General features: G+C 40.7%; 1 protein-coding gene across 1 annotated transcript in view; it reads right to left on the bottom strand.

Annotated features, from left to right (window-relative positions):
- The window catches only part of COL3A1 (collagen type III alpha 1 chain), a 51,441-nt gene that overhangs the window by 2,042 nt on the left and 36,151 nt on the right, over positions 1–13,248 (bottom strand). The window contains exons 28-50 of the mRNA XM_083842869.1: positions 13,009–13,062; positions 12,774–12,818; positions 12,585–12,683; positions 12,369–12,476; positions 11,747–11,800; positions 10,726–10,779; positions 10,572–10,625; positions 9,853–9,906; positions 9,430–9,537; positions 9,200–9,253; positions 8,647–8,700; positions 7,421–7,582; positions 6,660–6,767; positions 5,230–5,337; positions 4,774–4,827; positions 4,487–4,594; positions 3,798–3,851; positions 3,580–3,687; positions 2,416–2,469; positions 2,084–2,191; positions 1,124–1,406; positions 550–737; positions 119–361 (exon numbers count right to left, since the gene is read on the bottom strand). Coding sequence (XP_083698995.1) covers positions 119–361; positions 550–737; positions 1,124–1,406; positions 2,084–2,191; positions 2,416–2,469; positions 3,580–3,687; positions 3,798–3,851; positions 4,487–4,594; positions 4,774–4,827; positions 5,230–5,337; positions 6,660–6,767; positions 7,421–7,582; positions 8,647–8,700; positions 9,200–9,253; positions 9,430–9,537; positions 9,853–9,906; positions 10,572–10,625; positions 10,726–10,779; positions 11,747–11,800; positions 12,369–12,476; positions 12,585–12,683; positions 12,774–12,818; positions 13,009–13,062 — 2,316 coding nt within the window. The remainder of the gene's footprint in view (positions 1–118; positions 362–549; positions 738–1,123; positions 1,407–2,083; positions 2,192–2,415; positions 2,470–3,579; positions 3,688–3,797; positions 3,852–4,486; positions 4,595–4,773; positions 4,828–5,229; positions 5,338–6,659; positions 6,768–7,420; positions 7,583–8,646; positions 8,701–9,199; positions 9,254–9,429; positions 9,538–9,852; positions 9,907–10,571; positions 10,626–10,725; positions 10,780–11,746; positions 11,801–12,368; positions 12,477–12,584; positions 12,684–12,773; positions 12,819–13,008; positions 13,063–13,248) is intronic.

Below are 13,248 nucleotides of genomic sequence, written 5' to 3'. Positions count from 1 at the left end.
TAACTGTGTCCTCTCCCAGGACCAAGGTCATACAAGGCTCTCTCCCCCTTTATTCTGGGCCTAGTACTCTAGCAGGAGTTATTTATTAGACTACCATAGTAAAGTCTTGTTTACTTACAGTACAGCCGTCTTCCAGAACTGCATACATGTATTTGCTGTTTCCTTCAGCCTTGATCTCACTTTCCACAGAGCTCATCAGCTTCAGAGCTTTTTTAACGTTTCCGCTGGCTTGATCCATGTAGGCAATGCTGTTCTTGCAGTGGTAGGTAATGTTCTGGGAGGCACGGCTGGAGAGGATGCGGAGGAATGCCAGCTGAACTTCTGAGACATCCTCTGGAAGGTCAGGATCGCCGTAGCTGAACTGCAGAGCACAAAATGTAAGCAAAAGGTTTTCATTTAGTCATGCCTAGAGCTGGTTTATATAGTTACTATTTACCCGTTAAATGTTTAGTTCAGTTTAATTTCAGGATTATTTCTTAGCAAATTGTGATGTATACGAGTACATTATTTGTACTACCTTTTTGGCTACTAACAGTGTTAATTTCTCACCTGGAAGCCTCCATTCATAGACTCTCCAAACCAAACATGTTTCTTTCCACTGTTTTCACTGGTCCACCAGTTCTTCCTTGGCACAGTGCTGGGGTTAGCAGAGAGGCATGTCTCACCAGTTTCCATATTACAATATACTTTAATAGCATCCATCTTGCAGCCTTGATTAGGATCAATCCAGTACTCTCCTACAGATGGTAAAAAGAGTGTTCAGGGACTTAGTATATTTGGAGAACAATGCGACTGTATGACATTAGGCTTATTTCTATTTCAGAAAATAAGACTATATAAAAATACACTGATTTTATGTGAATAGTGTAAAAAGAATTATAGAATTTTTTTTTTAAGGGATTTAAACAAATTTGCACTTATAAGTGAATTGAAATCAGTGTATATACTGTGTAAATGCAGGGTATTTAAATGATTATTGTGTTTACCAACTTTATCATGACATTTGGTGAACAAATTAAATACTTCTTATAGCATGTCTCTGAGTATTTAAATACTCAAAGACAATAGTATTCAGGAAAGATCTAGATCTGCTACCATTAGCGCAAATAAAAACTTAGCATACCACTCTTAAGATCAGGATGGCAGAATTTCAGATCTCTGCAGTTACGAGCTGGATTCTTTCGTGATCCATCGGGACTAATGATGTTTTCAATCTGGTTGTTGATTGATTTCATTGAAGACATGATGTCACCCAGGTTGATCTCATTTTCTTTTGGCTCATCTCGATATTCATATCCATAGCCTACTGGACCTTTTTCACCAGCACCCAGGGCAGCTACACCACCACCACAACATGGACCAGGAGGACCAGAAGGCCCAGGAAGACCAGGTTGGCCTGGTGGACCCTAAACAGAAACAGTGGAACATGATGCTGAGTAGAGATCACAGGTTAAAACTATAAATCTGTGTGAATCCTAATCTTAAAAAAGAATCCTCATTTCATTTACTTATTTAATAATGTCACTTGCTATGAATAAATATGTTAGACATTACAGGAAAATATTTGTTTATGAATAAATATTTGTTAGACGTTCTTCTCCTAAACTTGGAATTTTCTTTTCCTGATTTTGTCAGGCTGTGACTGTCCTCCTTCTACTTAAGCTTTAGGAAGGTGGAACCCTTTTCACCAAAATCTAGAGAATGGAATATTTCTTGGCTTTGTAAGTAGTGCCATAAGCTATGCTGGTGACCTCTGCAGTGCTGGTCTCTTTGGAGGAATTTAAGAAAGCCCTTTTTTAGGGCACAAAGGGAAGCTGTTCTCTGAAGTGGAAATTCTATCTTCCCACTGTACACAGAAAAGTCAATAATTATCTGGGACTAACAACACCCAACACATCAGTAGTTACACTGAACTACAAGTTATCTGTATTTTTTTGGACATAACCTTGATAGCTAGATCTGTCCTACCACAAACTCAGTCCATGAAGTACAGAATTTTCTGAGGGAGATATTTCAATGGGAGAGAGCTTTTGTTAAATGAACAATCGCTAAAGTAGTATTTGAGTGTGCACAGTTGACTTACTGCAGGGCCACTTTCACCTCTGTTACCACGGGGGCCAGGAGGACCAATTGGACCTGGATAGCCGCTTGTACCATCTTTTCCAGGGGGCCCAGCTGGTCCTGGGGGACCCTAGAACAAAGGTGAATGCATATATTATGGTAAAAATAGCTTACCAGATAGTCTTAATTCAAAAATATTTGTGAGAGCTTTCTAAAATTTCTGTACAGTTTATCAGGTGTTTTCTTTTTCTTCAGCAGTTGCCTGTTAGGATGGTCATTTTAAAATTATTATTATTATTTTTCAAACATGCTGAATCTTCCTTCCAGTTATGCTAAGTAAGGAGTTTTTCTTACCCTTGCACCCGAAGCTCCTGGACTTCCAATTGCACCTTGTGGACCCAGGGGACCCTATGAGGAACAGGTAAGTAAGTCATTCCAGTAATATTTTTCAGCTAGCTGGATGTGCCTTAAAAAAATACACTGAAAACATCTTTATGATTGTATGAAACACAAGTTTATGAAAGGACTATGTCAGATATGAGAAATAATAGTTGTCACTCTTTTGCCAGTAAAAGTTACCAAATGTTCTCTTAATGAAAAATAAGTTAGTGATATCCAAAATGCAAGACAACCAACGGACATCAACAAGCTTTGAATGGTATCTTGTATTCAAAGAGATAAACCATGTGTTTTAAAATGATTCATCTCATTGTCATAGGATAATTGAGAATTTATCAGACTTCTTTTTACTCATAAGTGACTCAATAGGGTAATGGTGTGTTATTAAATAAATTTATATAGCTGGCATTTATAGTTAAAACTTCCATATTCTTGCCATCATTGGTAGAGTAACTAGATGCTTTTTGGTTTCTTGATTCTCACTTCTATCATGCATGCTATTAAGAGTTCTTTCCACTATAACCACCGCTAAGTTTTTACTTGTCATAAATACCTAGGGCATGCTTGTCTCTTACCCTTCAATTTTAGCTATTAAGAACTGTTTCAAATGGTAATGCATGTTTACAAGTCAGTAGTTTACAACTTCATGCCCATTATGCTCTGAAATTAATTACTGTGAAAGATGCCTGACAGAAGAGACATCTTTAAACTCCAAGCAGCTTTTTTTTTTTTTTAAATGGATTTAGAGATTTAGATGCCTGTCTAGCATAGGTTTTTATCTCTGACAATTTAATCAGGAATAGCCTATATAAATGAATACGAAGAGCGTTTTTTTTTTTTTTTTTTTTTTAGTCAGAAAGACACAAAACTAAAAGGGATTTTAGCAAACTCAGCTCTAGCTCCTAGCAGCTTCTTCCAATTCTTTTAATATTTTTTTTTCAGGTTGATTCAGGAACATGAACTTTTCAACATGTATGACAATTAAATTACACAAGTCATTTCTTCTTTGCATTTTTTTCTTTCCTCTGTGAATTAGTGAAAGCCAACTAGTTACCTGAGATGCAAACCACATAAATTAAGAACACAGATGAAATTCCCAATCCACTGCAAAATACTCACAGGAGGACCAGGGAGACCAGGGGTACCAGGAAATCCTCTATGACCCTTGATGCCTGCGCTGCCTCGTTCACCAGTTTCACCTTTATCACCACGAGGACCTTGAGGACCCTTCAAGAGTAGATTTGCAATAAAAGGCGTATAGAAAGAAATGAGAAACATGACGGAACCTCAGAAAACAGTGAATGTGTTTTATCACAAATACTTTAAATATGACTTACAGCAGGACCACGAGCACCAGCAGGACCAGCAGAGCCAGGAGGGCCAGGTGGACCCTGTGACACAATAAGAACAAGATAGAATGGATCAGTTGCAATTGACTAGACCACCTTTTTATTTCCAGATGGAGTATGTTCAAAGCCAGAAACTGTTCAGAGACAAGGAAAAGCTACACATACTATATAATCAATAAGAATTTTGATCAGTTGCTTTTCCTACCAAAGTCAGTCTTACTCAGCTGCTCATATGCACCAATGCATAATTTGTGCAGAAGACTCCTCCTTCAGTTTGTGAGGTGCTCAGTGCACCCAGTGCTGGTGTCAGCACTTCAGAAAAATAACTTGAATACTTCCAAACTTACTTCCTTAGTTTAATAAATAAGGCTGCTTATGCTGAATGAGCATCATATGGGATGAAAATTAATGGCCTGGTGGGACGATGTGCTTTTTGGCATCTTAGGTATGTGAATTTTGAGTTTACTGTATACATAGTTATCTGCAATATAAACTGTGATGTCTTTCCGCTTGATATTTTGATAAAAGTGGCCCTCAATGCCAAGAAACGAGGGCAGAAACAAATACAGATAGCTATAGTATCAGTCTTCCAAATTTCCACTTCTATTACTGTACGAAATGGACTTTTCACAGGAAAGGTATATAAATAAGCAGTAGGCTATTTGTTTTGGTTTTACCTGAAATCCTCTTTCACCAGCTTTTCCAGGGGCACCGTTGTTACCTGCAGGCCCAGGGTGACCAGGAGGTCCTGGAGATCCAGGAGGGCCACTTTCACCACGGTCACCCTGCAGATGGTAACAGCAAATAGAGCAAGAAATTTAATGTTTTACAGAATTTCAACGTAAAGACTGCATTCTTTGGAATGTAAGAGGATTGAGGAACAAGTTACATGGCACAGAACTAGCTATCTATATTGCCAATATTACACAGAGATGACACTCTGAAGACAGTGTTCAGTCCTTACTTTGCCTCCTGGGGATCCATCGCGTCCAGGCAAGCCATCCGAGCCAGGGTTACCCTGGAAAAAAAACAGTGTGGTACAGTTTGTTTATAAACTGGATTATGAACAACCACCATGTTTTCTAGTAACTGAAATAGTGCTCATCGGAGCAAGGGTTTTCAAAAACGAAGTGTTTCTGGAGGTGGAGGGGCCCATAAACTATTTATTGGACATTTTATTTGGTAAGTGCATGGGCAGTGAAGTCTCTTGTTCAGTTCCAAGTGAGACAGAGACATGGTCCACTGGTAGGAAAAGGTAAAACAGAGATCGTACTTTCTCCTAACGTGAGAAGGTAATCTGTACAGGACATCGTCCATCAGGTGCTTGAGGGAAGCTTTGTGAACCTTAAAACATAGTTACTTCCTGAGTCTTCTGTATATAACTCACAAGCTATCAGGAAAGCCTAACACATCCACTCACATCTCTGCCGGGCTCTCCAGGTAAGCCTCTTTGTCCCATAGGACCTTGTGGACCAGGAGCACCACGTTCTCCTGGAACACCATTGACACCTGGTTTACCGTCTTCACCCTAAAGAAAGAGGGAAGAAATTTGATTGTAGATAATATGCTTATGAAATGCCATCATGTTATATATCTTTAGTGAAATATGCAGTGATTACAAAGGCGACCTGATAAAATGAAATGCCAGTGTGACGTTGGTGATTTTGAATACTTGGAACAAGAAACAAAAAAAAAAACAGCTTGTCCAAACTTTCTTTTCATCATTAGTAATATTTATGCAAGACCATTGAACCTAAGCAGTGTACTTTACTGTTTTCTCAACTAGAAAATTAGTAGGTGTGTCTCTTCTTATGTGCCCAAAAACAATTGCCAAAGCATTTAACAAAAAAAATGACCATCTATCACAATATTAGTGGTAAAACACAAACCAAGCCTCACACCTTCTTTTCTGGAGGCAAGTGTAAGTATTTTCCTGTTTGGGTTCTAAGTTGTTTAGGCAAGAAGCATATTGGGAATTAAGCAAAGATAAACAAGTGGCAGTAGGTGGAACTGTAACTTAAACTCTCTCAAGGAGTGGTTATAGCCCATTACTCTCCATAAAGGGGCAATGCTTCATAAACTGTGGCAGGCTCAGGGCAGTGATCACTTCCCTGGGGAGCCTGTCCAGTGCCTGACCACCCTCTCGGTGAAGAACCTTTTCCTAAGACCCAGCCTGACCCTCCCATGGAGCTGTTACAGCTTCATGCTGTTCCCTTGGGTACTGTCACTGTCCCCAAAGAGCAGGAGCAGAGGGGCAGGCCCTTATCTCTCATGAGGAAGCTGCAGGCAGCCATGAGGCCTCCCCTCAGCATGCTTTGCTCTGGGCTGAACACACCAAGGGGCCTCAGCCACTCCTCACACACCTTGTCCTCTAGACCATCATCTTTGTAGCCTTCCTTTGGACCCTCTCTAATAGTTTAATGTCCTTCTTATACTTTAGTGCCTGAATCTGCATACAGTGCTCAAGGTGAGGCTGCAGCAGCGCAGAGCCGGACACTCCCTTCCCTCAGCCAGCTGGCAGTGCTGTGCCTGAGGCACCTCAGGGTACGGTTGGCCATTTTGGCTGCCAGGCACACTGCTGACTCACGTTAAATTTGCTGTCTCGTTATATACTTCTAAGTAATCTGGTCTAAAAGTCTTGGTATTAGAGACTAAAGACAACCTCACATCCCATAGCTGTCCAATGGATGTTTTAAAGCCTGACCTTATGGTTGTAAGTGCAAATAATGGGATTAAAAAGCATTAAGAAGTACAACATATTAATTACTGTGACTCTAGACTATTTTTGACTGCTGGATTACAGTCACTGCACTAATTTGGAGGCTATCATTTCAGTGAATGTACACTCACCTTGCTACCGGCCATGCCAGCTGCTCCAGGGAGGCCACGCGGACCTGGCAAACCCGTGTTACCGCGGCTACCAATGATACCTTGAGGACCGGGGTCGCCAGGTGCCCCCTGTTTAAGAGAAAGGTCAGTCAACACTGTGCATCTTTGACATTCAGGAAGGTGGCTTCTGGTTCTTGATCATAGAATTATTAAGGTTGGACAGGTCCTCCAAGGTCATCTGGTCCAACCATCCCCCTACTACCAATGTCACCCAATAAACCACGTCCCTAAGCACCACATCCAAACTTTCCTTGAACACCACCAGGGACGGTGATGCCACCACCTCCCTGGGGAACCCATTCCAATGTCTGACTGCACTTTCTGAGGAGAATTTTCTCCTAATTTCCAACCTAAACCTCCCCTGGTGCAACTTGAGACCATTCTCTCTAGTCTTATCACCAGTTACCTGTGAGAAGAGGCTGACCCCCAGCTCCCCACACCTTCCTTTAAGGTACCTATAGAGAGCGATGAGGTCTCCCCTGAGCCTCCTCTTCTCCAGACTAAACAACCCCAGTTCGCTGAGCCGCTCCCCATAGGACTTGTGCTCCAGGCCCTTCACCAGCTTCGTAGCCCTTCTCTAGACATGTTCCAGGGCTTCAATGTCCTTCTTGTACTGAGGTGCCCAAAACTGAACACAGTACTTGAGGTGTGGCTGAGTACAAGAGGACAATACACAATCCCTACCTATCGGTATAACAGGCCCTAGCTTGCCATGTACTCACCCTTTCTCCACGAGGGCCTGGTGTCCCTTTTTCACCTGGTGGGCCAGGCTCACCTCTTGCTCCAGGAGATCCCGAACTGCCAGGAGGACCAGCATTACCAGGAGGTCCAGGGGGCCCATCCTTGCCAGCAGGCCCTGCATTACCAGGGGGACCTGGACTACCCTAAACATTTTAAAAAGAAGAGCATGAGCTGTAGTATCTGAAACAGTGCAACACACTTACTGCATTTATCTTTCCTCACAGAAGCAAATCAAACTTGGTTTGTTGCCTAAAGGTAGAGTTAGGGCACAACCCCTATGCACCCAACTCTGACCTGGTTCTTATAAAGAGGATTAGTCCCATTGTCTACTGCTTTCAAGCCACATTTTTTTCTCCTGACTATCTGGACATACAATTTGCATTTCACAGAATCAGAATCATCTAGGTTGGAAGAGACCTCCAAGATCACCTAGTCCAACCTCTGACCTAACACTAACAAGTCCTCCACTAAACCATATCACTAAGCTCTACATCTAAACATCTTTTGAAGACCTCCAGGGATGGTGACTCAACCACTTCCCTGGGCAGCCCATTCCAATGCCTAACAACCCCTTCAGAAGGCATAAGGAAACACCTGCCTATTTGGGATGTCCAGTGGTTGTTATGCATCCAAAACAGGATGCACGTTCCTTACCCAAGGCTCTGCCACAGCAATTCTAAATAGTAGCAGTCCTAGCTGATTTCTAGATTCACTCATGCCAGATAACTTCACTGCTATCGCAAACGTGTGCTGAATGATGTTCTTCATTAAAACTCTTAGCTTAGGTAATCAGTGGGAAGAATTGCATTGACTTTAATGTTAATGTTAAATAAAACCCTACTTTTTCTTATTATTTAGCAATATTTGCATCTGTCATTAACTATAAAACCGAAATAAAATTCTTTTATTCAAATAAAATAGAAGTTTTCTCAGGTCTTAGTTACAGTACAATGAATAATTTGTAATTTTTATTAAAAAGGGATAAATACATCTTATTCTTTGTATTTGCTTAATCATTAAAGCAAATAAAAACTCAGATTGATTTTTTTACAGAGGGAGAGTAAACTCTCTTTACTAGAAGTTTTTCTCTAAGCACAAACATCATATTCAAGATAACTTCGATTGTGCACTATTCATATCAAAGTACATCCAGATTAATCAAGATTAATAAGTCTAAAGATATCTGCAAGGTAAGAATACAACCTACATTGTTGCCAGGGGGACCAGGTAGACCACGAGCACCAGGGAAACCAGCAGCACCCTGTAAGACATCAATAATTTTGTCAGTTTCTGAAGATTAGAAAAATGACAATTTATCCAATTAAAGTCAGTTTTTGTACAGAAATCATTTATTTATATTTTTTAATAAAATCTGAATTAAACAGCCTGCAACTGACTATCAACTTTGTGAGGAATTTCCCCCCCCATACCTCATGGAAAGGTCCCACATGTCCCTCAAACGTGAACTAATTATCTCTGAGAAACTTGTCATAGATATCATATAAATCTAATAACTGCTGATATAAACCATTTTATAGCTTTGTGTTGTTGTCCCAAAAGCCATTTTGGCACCTTACTTATATTAAAATCTATGAAATCCTGCTCACAAACGCCTCAGCCTTTATTACTCCTTGTGGAAGGCTTTAGTTATTCTTGAAATACAAATATTAAAGTCACTGAAGGCCTTGTGGTTCATTTACACCATGTTTGTTCTAACAGACAGAACCATTCATCAGTTACTAAATCAAAGAAACACTTACAGGGCCTCCAGGTGATCCACGTTCTCCTTTTGTTCCTTGGGGACCAGGTGGACCCTAAATGGAAAGAAACAGGTAAAGCAGATAATGTGAAAAATAAATAAGAAACTATAGGCTGCACCATTAAGTTACAGGCAGTTTGAATGCTTGCACTTAGGCCAAGCCACCTGGAGGCTGAGGGAGAACTGAAGAAGTGTCTCCATTTGGAGCAATAAGGAACAGCACATACTTACTGGTGCACCAGGGCCGCCTTGTGGACCTGCAGCTCCAGGGGGTCCAGCCTCTCCTCTTAGACCAGGTGGGCCTCTCTCTCCTTTCCCACCAGGTTCACCATTTTGGCCCTGTAGAAAAATTGTATTGTTATATTATGACATGACAACCAAACAATGCAGACAATACCACTGTAATGAGAAACTTTATCTAGACACTCTTCAGAAGGGATGACCTTTATTGGTCTACTGGCATGGGAAGGGAAGGGTAAAGAAAATGTTGCTTTGTGCGTGACTGAGTACAAAAAGAGTAGCAAGTAAATTAAATGTATGCAGTAAGTATTAACATTAAAGTGGTTACAGCCAAGTCTTTCTGAGATGAAAATTAATTTAGAGAGATGAAATATTGATAGCCATATTCAATTGCTTTTAAGTAGTTATACTTACTGGAGCGCCAGGGAAGCCAGCAGGTCCAGGGAGACCTTGTTCACCTCGTTCACCCTGTAGATAGCAACAAGTCAGCAATGGAAGATGTCAGAAAAATAGGCTTCATATTAGAAGTTAGAGAACACTCATGAATACAGCTGAAGTTTCTTTGCCTTAACGGGGGGAGGGTTAGGGTAGGAGAACAGATGGACACACGACCAGACAAAAGGCAAACAAAAAAGGCAAACAACCAAAGCCAGCAGTTGCTCCTGAGCTCTAAAAAGAACTGTTCAGTAATTATATAACTATCTAAAGTGTGACAAACTGATCTCAGTTACACTTGTATAAACCCTGATCACAGTCCATGTTGTTTCTTAGATGCAACTGAGAGCCACAAGTGGTTTTATTAATCTAAGTATATATTATTTTTTTACTTAATCATAAGACAAGATAGAAACAAATCAAAAGACATCCCTCTGCTTTATCTAGCAACTACTGGTTCAGACTCTTGCTCTGATCTGTCATTGCAGCCCTCCAATCCCTTTACAATGTTAAAAGCTTTGACTTTCTGAAGCTCAGCATGTGTAAATCCCAAGAGTCAATGAGAGCTGAATGTACTTAGTTTATTATGGACTCAACTGAGTGCATTCTTGATAGGGACAGTTTACAACATGGGTGTAAACCTGTACAACCAGGCTAGATGAGTAGAGTTACGCTGGAAGAAAACCACTGTCACTTACAGGACCACCACGGGAACCCATTGGACCTGGGGCACCTGCTGGACCAGTCTCTCCCTGTAAGGAACAAGAATGATTACCAGGATTTCCTCCTCTTCCCAGGAGACAGTGATGCTACTGTTCATGGTATTACACATCTTTATGGAGGATGCTTTACCTTATCTCCAGGTGGGCCGGCAGGACCAGGAGGACCGATGGGACCAACATTACCCTAAACAATTAGAAAATAATATATTTTTGTATCAAAATATGACGGTGTTATCTCACCTATTTTGATCAATAACATATGTGTTTCAGTGCAAACATGTTCATAATGATATTTAAATGAAAGCAGCTCTACAGTGCCAGCATGTAGTTGCACACTACATTTTGGAGTGATATACTGACACTATTTTGTGATGTGAGACATCTCCATTTCTCATTATTTTTTTCCCCCCCATATAAATCTAATCCAAAGCCATTTGAAGTCAGTAAGGCTCTTTCAATGTCAGACAATAAAAGTCACCTATTGCTCTAACTTCTTATATAGACAATTGGTCCATATTTCTTTGGGATAAATTCAACATCTCTTGACCACTGCCCTCAATTTTTTTTTCCTTGAGAATTGGATGTGTACCTTATGGTTTGAAATCTATTTTTCTACTTCCTCCCACTAGTACAAGCTGTGTTTATATTTTTGCTATCCCTTATTATTTTGATGTATGTACATGCAAGCAGTATTTGTTGGATTTATGTATACATTTCAAGTGCATATGCTATATAGATGTATAAATATATCATACATAGTAAACTGTAGTCTGTATGAGAGCCCTTGCTATCACAGTGTCTTTTTGTGCTTCATTATAACCAACACTCTTCTCAGCTGGCTAGCTTAAGGAAGCTAATAACATTTTTCCTACTTCTGCAGTGGGACAATGCTTTGGAGGGAAAGCACCAATTAACTATAATCTTATACTTGCAAAAACTGTTATATCTGCTTGGGCAGCCATGATCACAAAGAATAGTAGTATGTCTCATTTAGTTCATAAAACCAGATTCACGCAGCCAGAATGAAATACAATGGGGCTACTATTTTACCTCTCCTAGATCGTATTTATTCACTGTAAGTGTACTCGCCTTCTAAGCGTGGACTGTATGAAGCTAATTCATAAACTGTTAGAAGTTGAAAGACCACTCACCCTCTCTCCTCTTGCACCAGGAAGGCCATCAGCACCTTTGCCACCAGGTTCACCCTAGCAAGCAGAAGATGTAAAAAGCATAAGCAAAAAGCAAGCAAAAGACAAAACAACAGAAACAAAACAAAACAAAACAAACACAAACAAAAAACCACCACACATTACTGAGGAGAGCATCTCCTACTGAGGGTATCCAAATAACCATATTTCCTTATTGTGGTCATACAAATCTGAAACAAGGTGACGTTCTGCGCAGTATTCAGCATCAGATACAGAATACCTGGATGCAAAAACTCCAGACTGATTCAAAATGGAGTCCATACTATGGGCAGGCAACTTGGCATAAACTATTCTAGTTGTTTATTAGCTTCATTGGACCTGTTTTGTTTTATCCTTCCCTCATGAGACGAAGCAGAACAAAATAGCTAGCATATTACATCAGCTGTAAAATGCTGTATTTTAAAAATGTATATGGTCCATATAACACTGCTAAATCAACAATACTGCACAATCAGTACCTCTGAAATCAGGCCAAAAGTGAACACGTGAACAAACCCCGTGCCTTATGGGAGGCTGACACTGAGATAGCATAAAACTGGCAGGGTGCGCGAGATGGGTGCATTACCTTATCCCCTTTTGGTCCAGGACTTCCAGAAGGTCCTCTTTCTCCGGGCATTCCCTGTAAGCCAGGCAGCCCTGTGCCTCCAGGGGCACCAGGGGGGCCAGCAGGACCCTAAAGAGTGACAAAACTAATTAGAAAAAGGAAAGAAAAAAAAAAGCGGTGTGGGGCATGCCTGAATGCTGCACAGAGCAACAGGAAGGCAGGCAAGTCTGTCGGTACCTTGGCACCTTCTGAGCCAGCTGGACCTGGCCCACCTCTCGCTCCAGGAGGTCCTGGAGGACCCTGTGCACCACGTTCACCTGGGATACCATTTTCACCCTGTGACAAAGAAACATGTTATTCTTTGTTGTCAGGTTCATAATTGTCAATTTATTAATGTAACTGTAGAAATGATGCTGTATGATTTACCTTAGGGCCTGGGAATCCAGGTCCTCCAATATCACCTTTTGGCCCCTGTTTATGAGAAAATAAACACAAGTTATCCGTGCACTTTATTTAATAAATCTGCACTGTGGTTGGCACCCTGTTTCTCCCTCTTATTATCCCTGAAAACAGATTTCTCTGCTCTGAAGAACATTGATGGCTGTCTGAATTTGGAAACTTGATATATCTGGGAAGAGCTTTGAAAGGAAATAACACTTACTGGTTCTCCAGGCTTTCCATTTTCTCCAGCTGGTCCTGGTCCACCAGGCAAGCCCTACAAGAAGGAACAGTATCATAAGGTAAGTCTAGGTTACATAGATATGCATTCTTCTATTTAGCAAAATGTTTTGACACAAAGATGTGGACCCTACTCATTCCCATCCTCTACAAAGGAGGAGGAACTAATTTGATAGTCAGCAGTTTAATATCCACTGAGCCAGCCATCTGGTTTGCAATTACG

The sequence above is a fragment of the Anser anser genome (assembly GCF_964211835.1).
Source record: "Anser anser genome assembly, chromosome: 6".
Taxonomy (NCBI): domain Eukaryota; kingdom Metazoa; phylum Chordata; class Aves; order Anseriformes; family Anatidae; genus Anser; species Anser anser.
This window is presented reverse-complemented; position numbering and strand designations above follow the sequence as displayed.